The sequence below is a fragment of the Phlebotomus papatasi genome, chromosome 1, assembly GCF_024763615.1.
Source record: "Phlebotomus papatasi isolate M1 chromosome 1, Ppap_2.1, whole genome shotgun sequence".
Classification (NCBI taxonomy): domain Eukaryota; kingdom Metazoa; phylum Arthropoda; class Insecta; order Diptera; family Psychodidae; genus Phlebotomus; species Phlebotomus papatasi.
Window position 1 is genome coordinate 3,952,177 of NC_077222.1, and position 17,766 is coordinate 3,969,942.

General features: G+C 33.1%; 1 protein-coding gene across 1 annotated transcript in view; it reads right to left on the bottom strand.

Moving 5' to 3' along the window:
• Positions 1 to 2,014: 2,014 nt before the first annotated feature.
• Positions 2,015 to 17,766, bottom strand: part of LOC129798493 (uncharacterized) — a 92,603-nt gene continuing 76,851 nt past the window's right edge. The window contains exons 7-10 of the mRNA XM_055841667.1: positions 17,437 to 17,569; positions 13,962 to 14,168; positions 13,576 to 13,862; positions 2,015 to 9,569 (exon numbers count right to left, since the gene is read on the bottom strand). Of these exons, the coding sequence (XP_055697642.1) occupies positions 7,649 to 9,569; positions 13,576 to 13,862; positions 13,962 to 14,168; positions 17,437 to 17,569 (2,548 nt within the window). The 3' untranslated portion in view covers positions 2,015 to 7,648. The remainder of the gene's footprint in view (positions 9,570 to 13,575; positions 13,863 to 13,961; positions 14,169 to 17,436; positions 17,570 to 17,766) is intronic.

Genomic DNA, 17,766 nt, shown 5'->3' on the forward strand with positions numbered 1-17,766 from the left:
TATTCGGAAGTAAAATCATGAGGTGCATGTGACAGCTTCATTTTTTCTCCATTTTATTTTGGTGGAAAAATCCACATAAATTCCAAGAGAATTTCCATGGATGTATTCTATATAAAAAATCCAGCATAAATCCATCAAATTTTCGTTGGAACGTATTAATGGAAAATTCCTATGGAATTTTTTAAGGAAAAATAGTGGAAAATTCCTAGGAATTTTTCGCTTGTGTTATTCCTATTCCGCTTTTTTTGCTATGGGGTTGTCTGATACAGTTCAAAGTTGCCAACTGGCACTGATGCTCAATTTATTTGTGAATGTTTTTTTTTATGTAGAAATTTTCTGTGAAAATTCCACGACATTTTTAATCAATTTTAGGAATTATTTTGAAGAAAAATATAAAAAAATACAAAATAAAAGTCGGCGAGCAGCATTAATATTCTCTACTCGTTATTTTCCTTGAAATTACGTATAGGAACGGACATGGTCTTTTTTAGTACTTGAGAACAGTAATGTGCTAAAAAAATATGGTCACTTTTTCATTGGAATAGCACCATTAAGTATTTTTTTATGAACTTCATTAGTTCTTAACTCAATTACATAAAATACAGGTGTTGTAAAACATTCTACTTAAAAAATGAAAATGAGACAAACGTCTGCACTTTGTGGTGAATAGTGAAAACAATATGGCATGACTCAGCCTTAACACTAAGTACTTAATTAAGCTCTTTGTAAAAGTCTTTTATTAAGCTGTTTGTGTAGTAGCAGTTTGTTGATCCATCTCTTTTTATTTTATTTTATTTTAATTCGCATTCGATATTCTTCCAGTTTCGACTTTTAACCGCCAGATGTCATAACTATAGCCAAAAAAATGCTTTAATTAAGTACTTATTAAGGACTTATTTTATGCTGTTGGACAAAACCTTTATTTAAGATCATAGTTAATGTCTTTAATTAGAGAATTGCGCTAGGAAACAGCTTACCTTGTGTTAGCCGAATTGTCTGATATATTGCACCATTCCCCTACACTGTTGTCTCCTAGGAAATGCAGCCAATTAAAAAAGATTTAGGTGAGATGCACGCGATGAAATGAGAAGGGAGTTTCCGCTAATTGCGCACTTATACCCAAAACCAGGTCCTAGCTGATTAATTAGTGCTAAATGGGTTGATTTATCACAGTCATAAAATTAGTGAAAGTGATAGTTTTGAAAATTACTTAATTTTTATTACCGAACTGTTTCTCTGTGGGGGGGCGTAGCCTTTTCTTTCAAGGGCGTGGCCCCTCGTGTTTCTTATCTTCATTTCAGAGGAGCAAATAGTATGATCCATTAATTTTATTGCATCTCTTTATTTAATAAAATCAATAAGTTCAAAAATTAAAATGTTTGTTAAACTGTTAGTAATGCAAGAGGGGGCGTGGTTTAAAATTCTTCATGAGGAGATGTTAATATTCAAATCCGTGGCTATAAAATGTTTGTTCCTCGTTAAATCATTGAACTTGCGAGAACATTGTCAAAGTCTTTTCCACTTTGTTCTTCTTTTTGCGTACAATATCGTGATACTGACAAAATATAAGAATATCGTTGACATCATCTCTATCAACGTGGCCTCATTAATTTGCGCTCTATCCAGAGCATTTCTTTTGAAAGGCTTTACAACAATATCAATATCTGCCTCAGTGGGAAGTTTCAGAAGTTTCTTTATCAACTCCACTTGAGAAACTCACACTTCCTTATCTAGATAAGGAGATCGATTTTGGATTTTGTGACTAACAAGGAATTCCTGGGACTAACAAGGAAGTATATTGCTTTTTAATAAGAACTTCCTTTCAATACTTCAATGTTGTCTTACACGTCACTCAATGTATAAATATCCTTTGCTTATCTTCTGCGAAATCCTTATCAAAATAAAATTTACAGCGAAAGTCTTAAATCCCGATAATTCAGTGGGGAACTTTCTTACAGAAAATCCACCACGTTTTCTCACTTTGGGGAGGATGTTTATACAAAAGAAAGTTCAATATTTATGGGAATTTCAATTTATTTTTCTCTATTTATATAGTAACATTTAATTTTCATAGTTCTTTTCTTTATCTGTCATTTTTTTGCTAAATATTTCTTTTCGGACATTCTTTTTAACTTTCCTATTATTCTAGTTATTTTGTCTCTTTTTGCTATTTATGCTATGTATATTCTTCTTGTAATATTACATACTATCAATGGGTTTTATCCTTCAATCTGTCTTTATAATGAACTTAACCCTCATTCGGTCCTTTTCAACATGAGCTTTCCTGTATGCTGAATGAGAGCTTTTTTTTCCTAGGGGCTTGATGATAATTAGTAAGGGGTTCTAAAATCTTTATAATGGGATTTGATTTATACGTTTCAATGTGTAACATATTTAGTATATCTAACAATTGGCTTTCTTTCTCATATTTTTTTGTCATCTCGCTGCACTCACACACTAAAAAATATTTCTATATCTCACTCTGTAGAAAAATTAAAGTGTCAGAAATATATTTACTCAATTTATAGTATCCTTCAACTCCCTTGGTAAAATTGACATTGAAAATTATGACACAATATCTTAACAAGTAAAGCTTTAATTTTTCTTATCCTTTCTCTATCTCATTGTATATTTAGTTTAAATTCATTTACTATTTTCTATAATTTATATACTTTTTTTGTTACTATTTCATAAAGACATTCATAAATAACATTTTAGTAATTTATATATTCATAAAATTGTGAATATTATTTATATAGATAATTGTCATTTTTTTTAAATATTGTTCAAAGGGAAAAACAATGACGGGATATAAAAAAAGAATAATGAATTATGGTGTTATTCCAATGAAAAATGAACTGTTCTCAAATGCTTCTGCATTATCGACCTTTCTTTGTCTTGGTTCTTGTATTGACTGTTGTCCTCGCAATTTTTGTCGTGTTCTAAATAGTCGTGACAGAAACCAACACAAACAAAAGTCGATTATGTAGAAGCACTTGAGAACAGTAAAGTGCTAAAAAAAAACCTGTTAATATTTCATTGGAATAGCACCATTACATTTGGGTGGAATCTACACTTGTGGATGTTATACACACTTATGAACAACGCAAAAATCTTAAGTAATTAAACAGATGTAGTAATTAAACAGATTTCGAAAAATCAAAAAAAATGTCAATTACATAATAAACTAATAATTTTATAACTTTTCGAAATCTGTTTTACGTAAGAACTTAAGATTTTTGTACGCTGTCCATAAGTGTATAGCATCCATAAGCGTAGACTCCACCCTAAAAGTCTCAATTGGTATAAAAATTAATTGAATACATTTTCCAGTCGTAAATCATTTATTTGTCTATTTTGATTTTGCTGTTGATTGAATAAATAGGTGATGGAAAATTTTAATTGATTCGGGAAATACATTTTGTTCAAACATAACTTTTTTTTACACCCTTTTTTCACGAGTTGGTAAAATTGGACCACAGCAATATTACACATTTTGTTGTAACGAGGACATTTTCACTGATTTTATTTAACATTCGCAGAAAATCCATACAGAATACACTAACGATTTGTATATTTTTTCTTCTTTGTTTATACTTTTAAAGGATATTCTAGAGACAATTTTAATGTTTGAAATAGGATTTTATGTTATTTTTCGGGTTTATATTTCAAGCTCATACACTTTTCGGGGAAACCTCATTCGCACACTATAAACATTTTGCTGTTAATTTAAAAATTGGCTACCAACTTTAGCGATCTTCTGCTGCTAACAAAATATTTGAATTAATTTTGTTTTCTTCAAAAATTAAATCACAAATTTTATTATTAGCAGATAAAGCACGCCAAGTTAAATATCTCTAAAAAAAAATACCATATAAAAAGAAATTATACAAATATATTGGGCGAAGAAAATTCATCTAAAATTACTTACTACAGATATAAAAACAATTTTAATCATAAGACTTCTGTGTGGAAAATGTACAATAGTTATTATTCTTCTGATATTACCGAACATTCCCATTAGTAGTATTCTATGTTATGAAGTAAAATTATAAATTTGACTAAAATAAATAAGAATAAATGAAAATTTTCATAAATTTTTATTACCTTTTACCGAATTATTCGATTAAAAGCTTTAGAAACTAAAATTGAGAACAGTTGTCAGCGCCACTCGCGAGAAGTACTGCCCTTACACTGAGAGAAATCCGAAAAAGTTAAAATAACATTCCGGAAATGTTAATTTTACCCTGCAGTATTGATCCGAAATCGGTGTAAATAATACCCTTTTTAGGTGTATTAGGGGTTAAAGTTATCCTTTTTTCATGTTAATTTTACCCATTTTACCCTTAAAAAGGTGTAAAATTAACATTAAAAAATGTTGATATATTTTTACACCTAAAAAGTGTTAATGTTATGAGGAAAAAATGTTAATCGCACCCTCTTTTTTTTCTCAGTGTATGCAGAGGGAAAGATTAATAATTGAATTTTCCGATTATTGCAAGTGAATATGCGACATTTCGTAAAAGGACTCTTATTTCTCTATGAAATATGTTGATATCATAGAAACTGAAATTGAGAACAGTTGTCAGCGCCACTCCCGGGACAAATACTTACGCATAGGAAAAGTTTAATAAATGAATTTTCTCATTGATTTAAGTAAATATTCGACATTTCGTAAGAAGACTCTTATTTCTCATTCAATTAAAATGATATCATGGGAACTGAAATTGAGAACAGTTGTCAGCGCCAATCGCGGGATAAATACTGCCCTTACGCAGAGGGAAAGATTAATTAATGAATTTTTCGACTGATGCAAGTGAATATTCAACATTTCGTAAAAGGACTCTTATTTCTTATTGAAATAAATTGATATCATAGAAACTGAAATTAAGAACAGTTGTCAGCGCCACTCGCGGGATAAATACTGCCCTAACACGCAAAGGGAAAGGTTAATTAATGAATTTTCCGATTGATGCAAGTGAATATTCTACATTTCATAAAGGTACTCTTATTTCTCTTTGAAATAAATTAATATAATTGAACACAGAGGGAAAGTTTAATTAATGAATTTTCTAATTGATGCAAGTGAATATTCGACATTTCGTAAAAGGACTTTTATTTCTATTTGAAATAAATTGATATCATGGAAACTGAAATTGAAAACAGTTGCCAGCGCCACTCGCGGATCAGAGAATGCAAAGAAAAAGGTTATTTCATCAATTTTCTGATCGATGCAAGTGAATTCTCGATATTTCTTAAAAACAAGGCTTTCAGTTCTTTTGAAATAAATTGATATCGAAAGATAAAATCAAAGCTATTTATGTAAACAATATATTTCAATTAAAAAACTGAGGAACACAAATTGAGACCAGTTGTCAGCGCCATTTGAAGGAAAAAACAGTGTCTTCACGCGGAGAAAATAGGTAAGGAATTTACTGTCTGGTGCTGGTGAATTCTGGGCAATTCATTTGTTTCTGTAGAATTGAATTCATTCTGTTCTCACGTTGAATTACTTAAAAGGAATGCGGAAGAGGTATTTCTATCAAACGGTAATATTTCTGAGCTGTAAATAATGGACTGACTGATTTGTCTAATACATGATCAATAAACATACGAACGAACAGACTTCTAGAATGAATACAGACATGAATAATTCACCTTTCTTGAGATAAATTGATATTGCGGAACTATATCTCTAAGCAATAAATGTCAGCGTGATATTTAAATTTGAAAGCTTGAAAATTAAAAGAAAAAAATAGGAACAGTTCCCAACTCAATTGATAAGACAACTAGGCTGTGCGGATGTTTACAGAACGTCCGGTCTATAGCCGTAAATCAAAGAAGAAGATAAGACAACTATTATTCCAGTGCCAGAAGAAAGCCTGATAGATGGCGCTGTCAACTGTTCACAAAATGTAATTTTTAACATTTCTTATTTATCAACAAATTTAAGATGTGGGAACAGCATTATTAAACCATGTAAAATCAATTGAGAAAACAATTATATTTTTGTAATCCTCAATTAATTTTTAAGCCCACTTTTGAATCCGAATATCTCTTGGTGACATTTAGTTCTTTTGATCAAGTTTCTTGATAAAAATGATTGGAATGAAAAGAAATCTAAGAACAGTAAAAGAGGTAATAAGGAGAATTTTTCTTGTTCTGATACTTTGACCCTTTTTACCGTAAATCGAAGTTCTGAGGAAACCGTATTCCACACAAAGGGACTTTTTTTCACTCTATGCATTAATTTCCACGGCAAAGATCTTCAAGGAACCCACTATTTCTTAAGTTCTTAACAGTTTCACTGTTATTTTTATGGGAATTCACTCACCTGAGAACAGACTGGCATGTGAGTGTCAGAAGAAAACTCCACAGATGGCGCTATCAAACTGTTCTCAAAATTTATTTTTAAGCATCAATGCGGAAAGGTTTAACCAAATTTGTCAAGAAATTTCTCAAAACAGTTTTTAGGTAAAATTTGCGTCAAATTTACGAAAAAGTTGCTTTCGATAGGAAATTGTTTCTCAAGAATACTAATATTGGGAATATTCGTTATGTACATTACTTCATCCTATTTGTAAATACTCTCTGTTCCACCTATTCTTCCCACAAAGTAAATATTTGTGTCTTTGGAATTGGAATGATCAAGAAACTCCCTGATTGTGGGAAAAACATATCGCAAAATTCTTTTTCTGAAGAATTATTCTCTTGTAATTAAATATTAAGTCCTGTAAAATATTTTAGTCGAGTCTCCTTTTCTGATTGGTTAAAGACTGCCATGCTTTCAGGGTCTGACTAATCAGAGCAATCTATAAGTCTTACGGCGTTATCATACTTGCACATTAAAATTTTAATGTGATTCACATTAATTGTCGCTTGTGAGCGTCCAAATATGTTATTTGTGTCTTTGAGTCACTTAATATTTGGGGTTTTTCTATTTATTGATAAAGAAGTGGACTTGGCCTGCAAAAATAAGTTTAAATTTACCTAAAGCATAAATATTTTTCACATTAAAAAGTTAAAGAGAAAATCGCATTAATTTTTCGCATTAATGCTATAAATCAATTTATATCAAATTTTGCGGGCAAGGTCTACCTTTTTATCAACAAATAGATCAAATTTTCAATGTAAAATGATTCAAACACACAAATTACACATTTGGACTCTCACCAGTGACAGTTAATGTGAATCATATTAAAATTTTAATGTGCAAGTGTGATAACACAGTTAAATATTTGGTGGAATTGAATATTTAATTTTCAAGTAAATAATTCTCAACTCCTTTTTTTTTAGAGGAAAATGAAAATGCTTAAAAGTTGTGAATGTGCTTCTACTTGCCATAAGTTCACACGTTGTATTCTCAATATTATCATCTAAATTGATTTATTTATTTTAATGTTTATTGAACAACAGCAATAACAGTTAATACGCCTGCGTTTTCTTTTGTGATTTTCTATGCTCATAAGATCAATTTGGATTAGTCTTTCTAGTTTATGTTTTTTTTTCTTTGTGATTTTGCAATTCATCCATTTGCGTATCTCTCAATTTTATGTCTTCTAAAATTACAAATCGAATTGCTATCCTCTCAAAGGGAATCTCTATCATAAATTGGGAGGATGTTTCTTACCTTTCGGGAATTGCTTATTTAAATCATTTGAGCGTCTCGATTGGAATGTTCAATTGCGGCTAGGAGATCATGTTTCTGCCTCACGTAGAGTCGTCCTTTTTTCCATGGATTCTGCAATTGTAAGGGCTTGAAGTCATCTCTGAGACATCTTTCTCTGGCTCCAATAACAGCCACTAGGCAGAAATTTTCTAGTTTATCTGCTGTATAGATGGGTCCTTCGCGTCCTTTCAGCACAACTGCCATATTGAGTTGCTTAACAACGAGATCAATTACTTCTCTGGCCGTTGTCTTTGGTGTCACATGGAGCTTTAGGCTCGTTCCACTTGCCAGGCCGGTATCGTAGGCTGCATACACTTGAATGATACCGGGTTGTCCTACAGTCTCAGAGGATGCTTCCGTGGCTTTTGTACTCGATTCCGGGTCTCTCGAAGTGGCTTTCTCGTGAGTGTTCTTATTCGCTGAAGAAGACTGAATGTGTCCTGCTGGCGCAGATTCAAAAATCTGTCGGCGGTTTTCACTCCGAGTCGCGGTGCCAGCGGACGGACCCGGAGCCAGGAAAAAGGGCTGTTCGATGGTAAGGGATTCCTCGGCAATATGCAGGGGTTCCCGGACAATTCTAGAATCACTCTGGATGGCTGATAGGGTGGTTTTGAGGAACATAGGGGCAGTAGAAGTACTAGGATCTGGTTCAAAGATCTGCTTTCGACTCCTAACAACTCCAATTGGGGCATCTTCCTCGACATTCTTAACATTTGTCATACTAACGGATGGTTGCATTTTCTGAGGTCGTGGACTGACTTTGTGGGGCGTAGATGTTAAAACCGGATAGCTAGCACTCTCACTATCACTCGATAGGCTATGAACGGAATCTGTGGTTCCTGTATAAGTAGGTCTGATGTTCAACAGAGGACTCGATGCAGCAGAGAAACTCGTATTGATGGTAGTTGTTCGTTTTCTATGTGGCTGCTTCTTGGACACATTCAAGGTATCTTCGGATCGGGATGGTGGCAAACGGGTGCCAATATGACTCCCTTCGCAGTTCACAGAGTAGTAACTGTGACCAGAGTGGGAATAATTGGAATCAGCGCTGTTCTTCCGGGATGAAGCATCAAATTCAGACGTTGCACTCAAATACCGTGAGCTCATCGTTGAACCCCCACCAGCCACACTGAGATGCTGTTCGGATTTCGAGTGTTCTGCCACAAGTAATCCATTCCCACTCGAAATTGCCGGGCCTGGCCAGGATCCCCTTCCCGGAGAACTCTTCATGAGCTTAGAATCTCTTGGTGGTGGCTGCAGAAGCTGCCTCTTGGTCTCCTCCACTTGAGAATCTCTCACCTCCTGACACTCCAGGATATCCCTCATTCCCAGGGCTGGCATACATGTCCTATCCCGAGCAAAGCTTATAACATCCATAAGCCACCGAACCCCTTTCCAAATAGCATTCAAACTCATAGATAATTCCTGTAGTTTGCACAATCTCTCCTTGGCAGCCTGAACTTCCACCGTGGAAAATGCTTCCCTGTGCGAATGATTAGCCAGAACAGTGTCCAATTCAAGAATACACGAGAGTCGAGAATATTTCTGTATTATTCCATTCTGATACGTTCTCAGGTGAATCATCTCAAAGGCCTGAAGAGGAAGACTTAGCAAATCTCCACGCTGCAGGAGAATTTCTCTCTGGCCAGGAACTGCACATGAAAATTCCGGAGGTGGACAAATAACCAGAAAACTCACATCTGCATTCAATTCAATCACTTCAACATCGTACAAACGATGCTTAAGGGCATCATCTGTTGGAGTATCCATATACTTGAATAATCTATGAGCAGCTATTGTAAGATCCTCAAGGAAGAGCTGCTGCACCTCCGTCGGCTGTTCATTCTGTGGTCCAAACATTATGGTTGACTTTCTCCCCTTCAAAAATTCCCATTCTTCCCTGTGGAAATAATCAATTTCCAATTAAATTCCATTTTCACCCTCCACCATTCACTCAATTATTAAATTTTCATTTATAGTAGAGGGTTTTTAGCACTCTGTTTCCATTATTTTCAATTTCAGCGAAACAAAGTAAAAAAAAAATCTTTTCCATCCGGACTTTAAAAATTTATTTACATAATTTATCGATTTTGAGATACATAGTAAAATATATAGGAACCCCCCCTCAAACTAGAGAAAAACATTGCAATGATAATGTGGCTCATTGAAATTATTAATTATTTATAATTATTAATTGTGTAAACCTCAAGAATTTAGGTAGAACTCCGCATCGGTTAAAATTCTGATTTAAATTTTTTACTCGATCTTATCCTGAAAAACTTTGTTTAAATGTAATTGATTTGGTATGGTTTTTAGTCTAGAGAAGTTTAATTCAGAACAATGCAGTGAGAAGTTAAAACAAGGGAAATATTTTGTTATAAAGTGGTGTACCTTGTAAAAGTAGTACAACTTGCCAGGAAGCAGCTTGGGAGAAACTGTCAGTATTCCAATGGTGAGCCAAGTAGGGTAAGTGTGCCAAATTTCGGCCAGCTTTATATTTTGGCCCTTTCGACCACTTTGAGTGTAATTTCGGCCAAGCAATTAAATAAATTATAATAGAATAGAATAGAATATTTATTTACTTACAAAATAGGGTTCATCCCTCTTACAATTGTGATAAAGAGTAAAAAAATTAAAATTAAAATAACAAAAGAAAACAGAGTTAAAGAGAAAAAACAAGAGGTGAAAAAAAGATATTTATTCATTTTAGGATGTATTAACACAAAAATCGTTAAATTTTAGATATAATTTGAATTTAAATTGTGTTATAGAAACTAAGTGTGAAAAGAGTCTTATAAAAAATGTGACAGATCGTTTGTGTTTCTAGCAGTCTTGTAATTTGTGGTGAAGTGCAGAGGGTTTTCCGTTGATGTTTTTCATGAATCATTCTTTAATTTTCGGGTAAAATTTCCCAGCTGGATCCTATATTTCGTGTAAAAAGGTAGATATTTTGTGAGCATCTCTCCGGTGAGATAATGTTGCCTATTCCGGCCACATCTTTTGCTTTCCTAAATTTCTTATTCATTTTATTTTTTTTATTTCTGAGTTCTACAATGCCCATAGAAAAAAACATCGCCACTACGAAAAAGATGATGTGGAAAAGGCTTTGGAAGAGTTCAGGAAGGGCAAACTGCTAGGGGAATCTGGGCGTAAATTTGGGATGTCAAGGTAGACTCTTCAGGTCTTCAGGACAAATTACACGGAAGATCTCAGGTCTTGTGGGTCATATAAACATAATAAAATAAATATTTTTAAACTCGTTCCGTATGACGTTTTGAAATTTTCTATCCGTTGCTTCACAAAAGGTGGTCACAAACAAAGTGGCCGGTATTACACTCAAAGTGGCCGGTATTACACTCAAAGTGGCCGGTATTACACTCAAAGTGGCCGGGATACTACCCAAAGCAATGTCTATATTTTTATTAGTTTTTCAATATTTTAAGAAGTGATCTAAAGAAATCAAAGATGATACACTAGTTTTCAAGATTCCATACAATTCTGCCGAAAAGGAAGTAACAAGAAATTTCAATATGTATTAAAAATATTGCTTTTCAAACTTAGGACTTCGGTGCTTATTTGCAACTATACCGAAATTTGAGACACTTTGCCTATATCCGACTTATTAGCATCATAACCCTGTTGTACCCTCTGATTGCGTTTCTAGTAAATTTTTAATGGTAATTTATCATAAATGATGTCTACAGTAGTGTAACTCATTTAATTGAATTAGTAATTAAGAGAACTTTAAATAATAAGGAAAGCTGCAAAATTACGAATTACCATAATGGCGTCAAACATGCTATAAAAAAGCCTCAATAATTGAACCCGAGCTAGAACGTTTGATCTGCCTGATCTGCCTAAACATTTTGCTCACTTTTTAAGCCTTGAAAGAGAGAAAAATGATCTTCGACAAAGTTATTGTTTATTAATTTTCTTAGAGAAAAACTCTTTGAAAAGACTAAAAACGGATTTAGGGTGGAGGCACTACTCGTGGCCTTTGTCTCTACTTATGGCCTTCTCGCTAAAAACGCTACAATGTCACAAGATGATGACCCAAAAATTAAAAAAAAATTTAATGTCTTCTGATAACACATCACATTTTTTTTTAATTTTTGACATTATTTTTTGAAAAAAATTGTGATGAGGCCATAAAGTAACGACAAGACACAACTATGTCACCACCCTATATCCAGGGAATCTAATTCTAAATTAATCTTTAGAAATTTGGAAAAACTACTTGGTCAAAATCATATCCCTTTTTAAGAAAATATTTTGAAAAAGGTGCTAAAAATTTCAATATTCTTTTTTTTATTTATTTACTAATCCTTTGTTTTAATCCATTTAATCTTTGAACATTTTTGGAGATTCATAAAGGCTATCTATGCTAAAATTTTGGACCATCCGTTTCTTTTATCACGGAAAACACAGAATTTTGAAATATTAGAGTTGTCACATTTTACTCCAGCCTATTCCTGGAAAGATAACCATTTAAGATACTCCAAGGTCGAAATTAAATAACTCCAGAAGGTTTATTTCTCAACTGGCTTGGGCAAGATTGAATTTAAGAGACGATTACTTAATTTGGATCATTATAAAAAAAAAAGAATCCTTTACAATTCTTTAATGGGATTCCATATTTATTATAATAAACACAGTAAAGGAGGGTGGGGTAGTTTCAAGCATGAATTGCTTTCCAAAATGCACAGTTTTGGAACAATAAAAAAATATCTACGAATTGTGTTTTATGTTTTCAGATAGGCCAGATTTTGTCCAGCAAATCAGTCTTAAAAATAAAAGTTTATCTACTTTAAATTACCCCACTATGTTCTACTAATTTTTATTTATATTTTATCGATATCACGATTTCATTATTTGGTTTTTTACTGCATAGATAAATCGAAATTCCATTTATATGGATAGGTTTTATTTTAAAATGTTCGAAATTGGATCAGGTTCTGAATTAGATTACTCTACCCTATTCGAAAACTTTTCAAGTTCGACAAAGTATCAATAGGGTAAGTGTGCCAAATTTCGGTATAATTGCATCCAAGCGCCAAAATCTCAAGTTTGAAATGTATTTCTTCTTTTAATACAAATTGATTTTTTATTACTCTTTTTAAGGAGTGTTGCTTGGAACATTATAGACAAGTATATTGTCTTTATTTTCTCTAAAATTATTCTTAATACATTTTAAAATGAATAAAAATTTAGACAAAACTTTGGTGGCTTATTTCGGCCACCTTTTCAACATTTATTGTTATTTTCTGCCTTGTATAATCTCTAGAGTAAGCAAAAACTAAAAATTCATGGAAATTCGAGAATAAAAAAAAAGTGGCCGGAATTGCAAGCTGGCCGAAATTTTGTACACTTACCCTAAATCATTTATTTTGTTTGAACTTTGGTTTTTTATTGGTCAGTATATTTTTTAACGACTTTGAATTCAAATGGATCTTCTGAATGTAATGTACAAGTTCTACCCATATCATTTCCCTCTTGGGACAGAATTTTTAATCAATTGTTCGGGTTATTTCATGCAAATTGGCAATATAATTCAAAATGTTCGTCAATATTGTTGAATGAGCTTGTTAATCTGAGGATGGGATATTGTGAATTTATGCGCTTTAACTTTAAATATTTTGTGTTGTATTTTGCAGAAGTTAATTCACATCATTTGCATGTATTGCATAAAATGTAATTTTGAGCTCTAATAAGCTTGAGATGCTTCCATTTAGTCAGAAAACATTACTGCACACTCGTATATAAATCGCTTAAAGCTACGAATAAAGTTCTATTACGTTTGTGGTGTTTACATAAAAGCTCAGAGGGAATTTCAGAGATGGTAAAACCCTTCACTTGAGAAAAAGAGGTTTTATTTGATAGAAGAAAGAAAAGATGAAAGTACTTACGCTGATATGTGTGGATTATCCCGAATTTTACAGTGAGGCAGAACATTTGGGGTCTTTGACGGGACAACCACTTGAATCTGGTCCACAGAACTCTGCATTTTCAAATATCCCAAGTATAGTCCTTTGGATAGTCTGACGGCAGACGCCTGATGAAAGTTTATTTGCTCTTGAATTGAATTCATGAGGATTTCATTGATGTTATTGTCCTCATGGAGAGTCGAAAGCTTCTTGTGCACCTTATTTAAAGGGATCCAGCGTGAATTGAGCACCGAAATTGTTTTTGGACTCTTCAAAAAATAAAAACAACAAAAAAGGACCATGTGAAAATATATTAGGTCCACTAAAGTTGATTTGGGAGAATGTCATGACATTGCTGGATGTATTACCTTAATGAAATTTACACAGCTTAGCACGACGGTCCCATGGGAATCTCTCAGTGGTTTGTGAAAGAGTTGCCCTAAATCTGTGATACACAGAGCTGATTGCATCTGACACGCTGCTGTGAGGAGTTTTGTGCGAAAATGCACAGCCGAGGTAGCATTTCGCTCCATATCTGCTCTGAGGGATTTAACGTCATCCCATGTACAGGACACCTACGGAAGACAATGGTCCTTTTGGTCAACGTACCAACAAAATTGATAAATATTTCGTTTCCCCATAGAGCACAAATTCCTTTCGAAAGCGAAGGAATATTTAAAAGGAATTTATGATTTATTTTAATTCTGAAATTACGGACTGAATCTAGATAAAACTTTGTGGTACTTTGACTAACACATAATTCAGTAAATCCTGAGGGTAAATTCAACACAATATTCATAATATTGCATTGAATTTACTCTTGGAATTTAATATTGAATCCTGTTTGGACATAGAATCCGAGTTTTGAAGTCCTTTTTTTCCTTATTGATTCTTTTTAAGACAAATCTTGACATTTTCATTGTAATCTTATAATGAGCGATCTCGTAATTGACTAAAATATCATTTTATAAATTTTACTACTATTCTAACCTCTTAATTAGGCTTCGTATAAAAAGAAATGGCAAAGCGTCCCACAGCTTTGCGGAATGCTCGAACTCACGAAATAGAGCTCTCCGTGAATTATTTTTTCGCATGATTTCTTGGTGCTTACCGATCTACTAGAAATCAAATTGATTCATAAATCACAAAAGCATTTCAAAATCAAAAATTGGTAAAGAAATGATCATTTTAGAAAATTCTGACATGAGTTACAAGCATACGGACAAACAAGAAATGAAAACACGAGAAAGATAATTCATTCTCGGATATTTAACCGATTCACGATGAACGAAATCCAAAAACATATCCAAAAACTAAAGAAATCGTAGGAGCCGTTTTCGAGAAAAACCAAGGTTTTGGAGGGTTTGGAGGGGGTGGGGAGAAAATAAAAATCATAACAATGTTCCTTGAGTCGACTTATAGGAGGGGGTCCTCCGAAGGTCCAAAGTTCATATCTCTTACCGTTTCTCCTCTAGACGGGTAACATTATGGGTTTATGGACGGAAAAAAGAATATTTAAAAAAGATTGGTCATTCACGGATACTTAACCTATTCATTTCTGATTGCGACCGATGCTGGATCGGTCAGTAAACCCCTTTCGGGATTAAAAATACAATACTCATACATAATATTTTTCATTAGAGTTAAAACTATCATTCATTGGTATTGTCAGAAAAACTATTTAAATTTTTTGGGCTATTTTTGTCCTTATCATCCATAGAGATAAAAAATACTTCGAATCAACTGTTGGAAGTCACTTTCATCACTTTAAAAATTTTGTTGAGGATTTACAGTCGGCACTCTAAATAAACAATTTACATTACAATACCACTACTAACTAAATAAAGGATTAGGGTTGGAAATTTCAAGACCTTTCCAAAAAATCCAAGTTTAACCAAATCGGTTGAAAAATAGGCCCTCCAAAGTTGTTTGACTTTTGATTATCAAAGTCTAAGATGGAGATCTTTTTAGGTCATAGCTATGTTAGGGCGAAATTTTCGCCTGGACTTTGGCCAAAACATATCCGAAAATCATTGCATAAGGTTGGGCCAGTTTTGAAAAAAAAAAACGAAAAAACATGGTTTTTAGGGGTTGAAGGGGAAACAAGAGGAAGAGGGGAAAAACGTCTAGACTTTATAGATACTGTTTTTTATTGGGAGTCATCGAAAACCGGAAGTCGATATCTCTTACCGTTTGACCTCTAGCTCGGGAACAAAATTAAGGTCAAAAAAATCGGTTGAAAAATAGGCCCTCCAATTGACTTTTGATCTTCAATAATTCAAAATGGCGAATTTTCCGGTCATAGGTATGTTTGGACTAAATGTTCGCCTGAACTACCTCTCAAACATATCCGAAAATAATTGAAAAAGCTTGGGCCAATTTTGAGAAAAACCAAAAAAAACATGTTTTTGGAGGCAATAGAGGGAGGAGGGTAAAGAAAAACGTCTAGAGATATTGTTTTTTTTATTGGGGGACATCGAAGACTGGAAGTCGATATCTCTCACCGTTTAAGCTCCAGAACGGTGTCAAGTTGAAAAAAGACGATTATATAACTGCTCTCTCTTTGAGTTCGAGCAGTAATATAAATAAGACACATTAGCACAGTTGTGTAATAAAAGTATATAGAGCATACAACCTATACAATATTTGTTTAATAATTGTTTATTTGTTGATGTGATAAATCTTTCAAAAGGGAAGGTAGCTGTCTTATAGAAGGGTTCCGTTAGTCAAAAAGACTAAAAAAAAAACAATATTTTCTCCAAATGGAGAATTGTGTTTGTAATTTCGGACATGTATGTTATTTCTCAGAATTCCATTTTTTTTCTAAACATTGTACACTTCTAAGACATCAAGGGGAAACAAATACTCCTGAAAAATGAATAATGAAAAAAATTCGTGTTAAAAATATTAAGGCTTAGGGGAAAGCGCGCTACTTTCGGACGATTTATGCTTCGAATAATTCATTTCTTTCAATTTGTTATAAATGAATTTGGCTCATTATAATATTGTATTTTAATAACTAATAAAATGCCTCAAATCTAAAAGAAACATAGAGAAAAAAATTAAATAGTCCGAAGCTTAAGTCGTCCGAAAGTAACGCGCTTTATGCAATATGTCCGAAATTTAACGCAGTTCTCCTACCTTTTTTTTTAAGAATAGAAATTCGAAATAAATTTATTAAAATAAATTGTTGTGTGAAAAAAAAATTGTGAAAATATTAGTTCAAGCCAGGAAAAGGATGATTTCCCTATCCACTGAGTAAAGATTCTCCGTTTGGGTTCAGTGAAACATTTCCTGAGTTTCTCGGGTTTCCCCAAACTTTTCTTCAGGACATTGATAAGGTTTTCTCGGTAGATTATTCGTTGTTTTGACCCAAAACTTGGTAGTTTAGTAAGCGAAAATGTGCTCTACGATAAAATATTTATTTTTTTTATCAATATTTAAATTGAACTTGTTAGAGATAATTAGATGGAATATATTAATAATTTAAAAAAGCATATTCTCAAAGAGACGACACTCATTCGGTCGACGATGAATCAAATTGTTAATAAATCTTTTATTAATCCTACTTCCCTGAATATGAATAAATTTATCTATATATCAATTAGCTCGTAATTGAGGAAGACTAAAAAGCGTCCTGAAAATAAATTGTCTCCACTCTGTTACACCCAAACTGAGTAAAATCATTTCATGTCCCTAATTCTCTTTAGCAATTTCATGAAAATTCAGTTTAATTACCTTACATTTCTGGACTTCCTGCATCTAATTGTTCCCTTACTTGAGGGTACGATTTTACAAGGAAAAGGTATATAGTTTTATAATAGAATAATGTGGTTGTCTCACCTTCATCAGCCAGTGGTAATCCGTGTGCAGACAACCCGGGTATGTCTCATCAATTTCGATTACAGGGATGAAATCTTCGTTTGTCACAAGTACTTTGTCCTCGTGGTACAGAATGCAAGCCAAGTAGATGCCTCTGCAAACGAGTGTTAGATACGATTACACATTGATTGGTGGACTAAGGAAATTGGAACACATGTTATATTTCCATTTCATTTGAGGAGTTATTTTAATTTAACTTGTAACACGGATGAGGAAAGGAAACATTGCATTTCTTTCTAGATAAAAATGCAAAATTTAATGAAATTAAAACTATATTTACATGCGAATTAT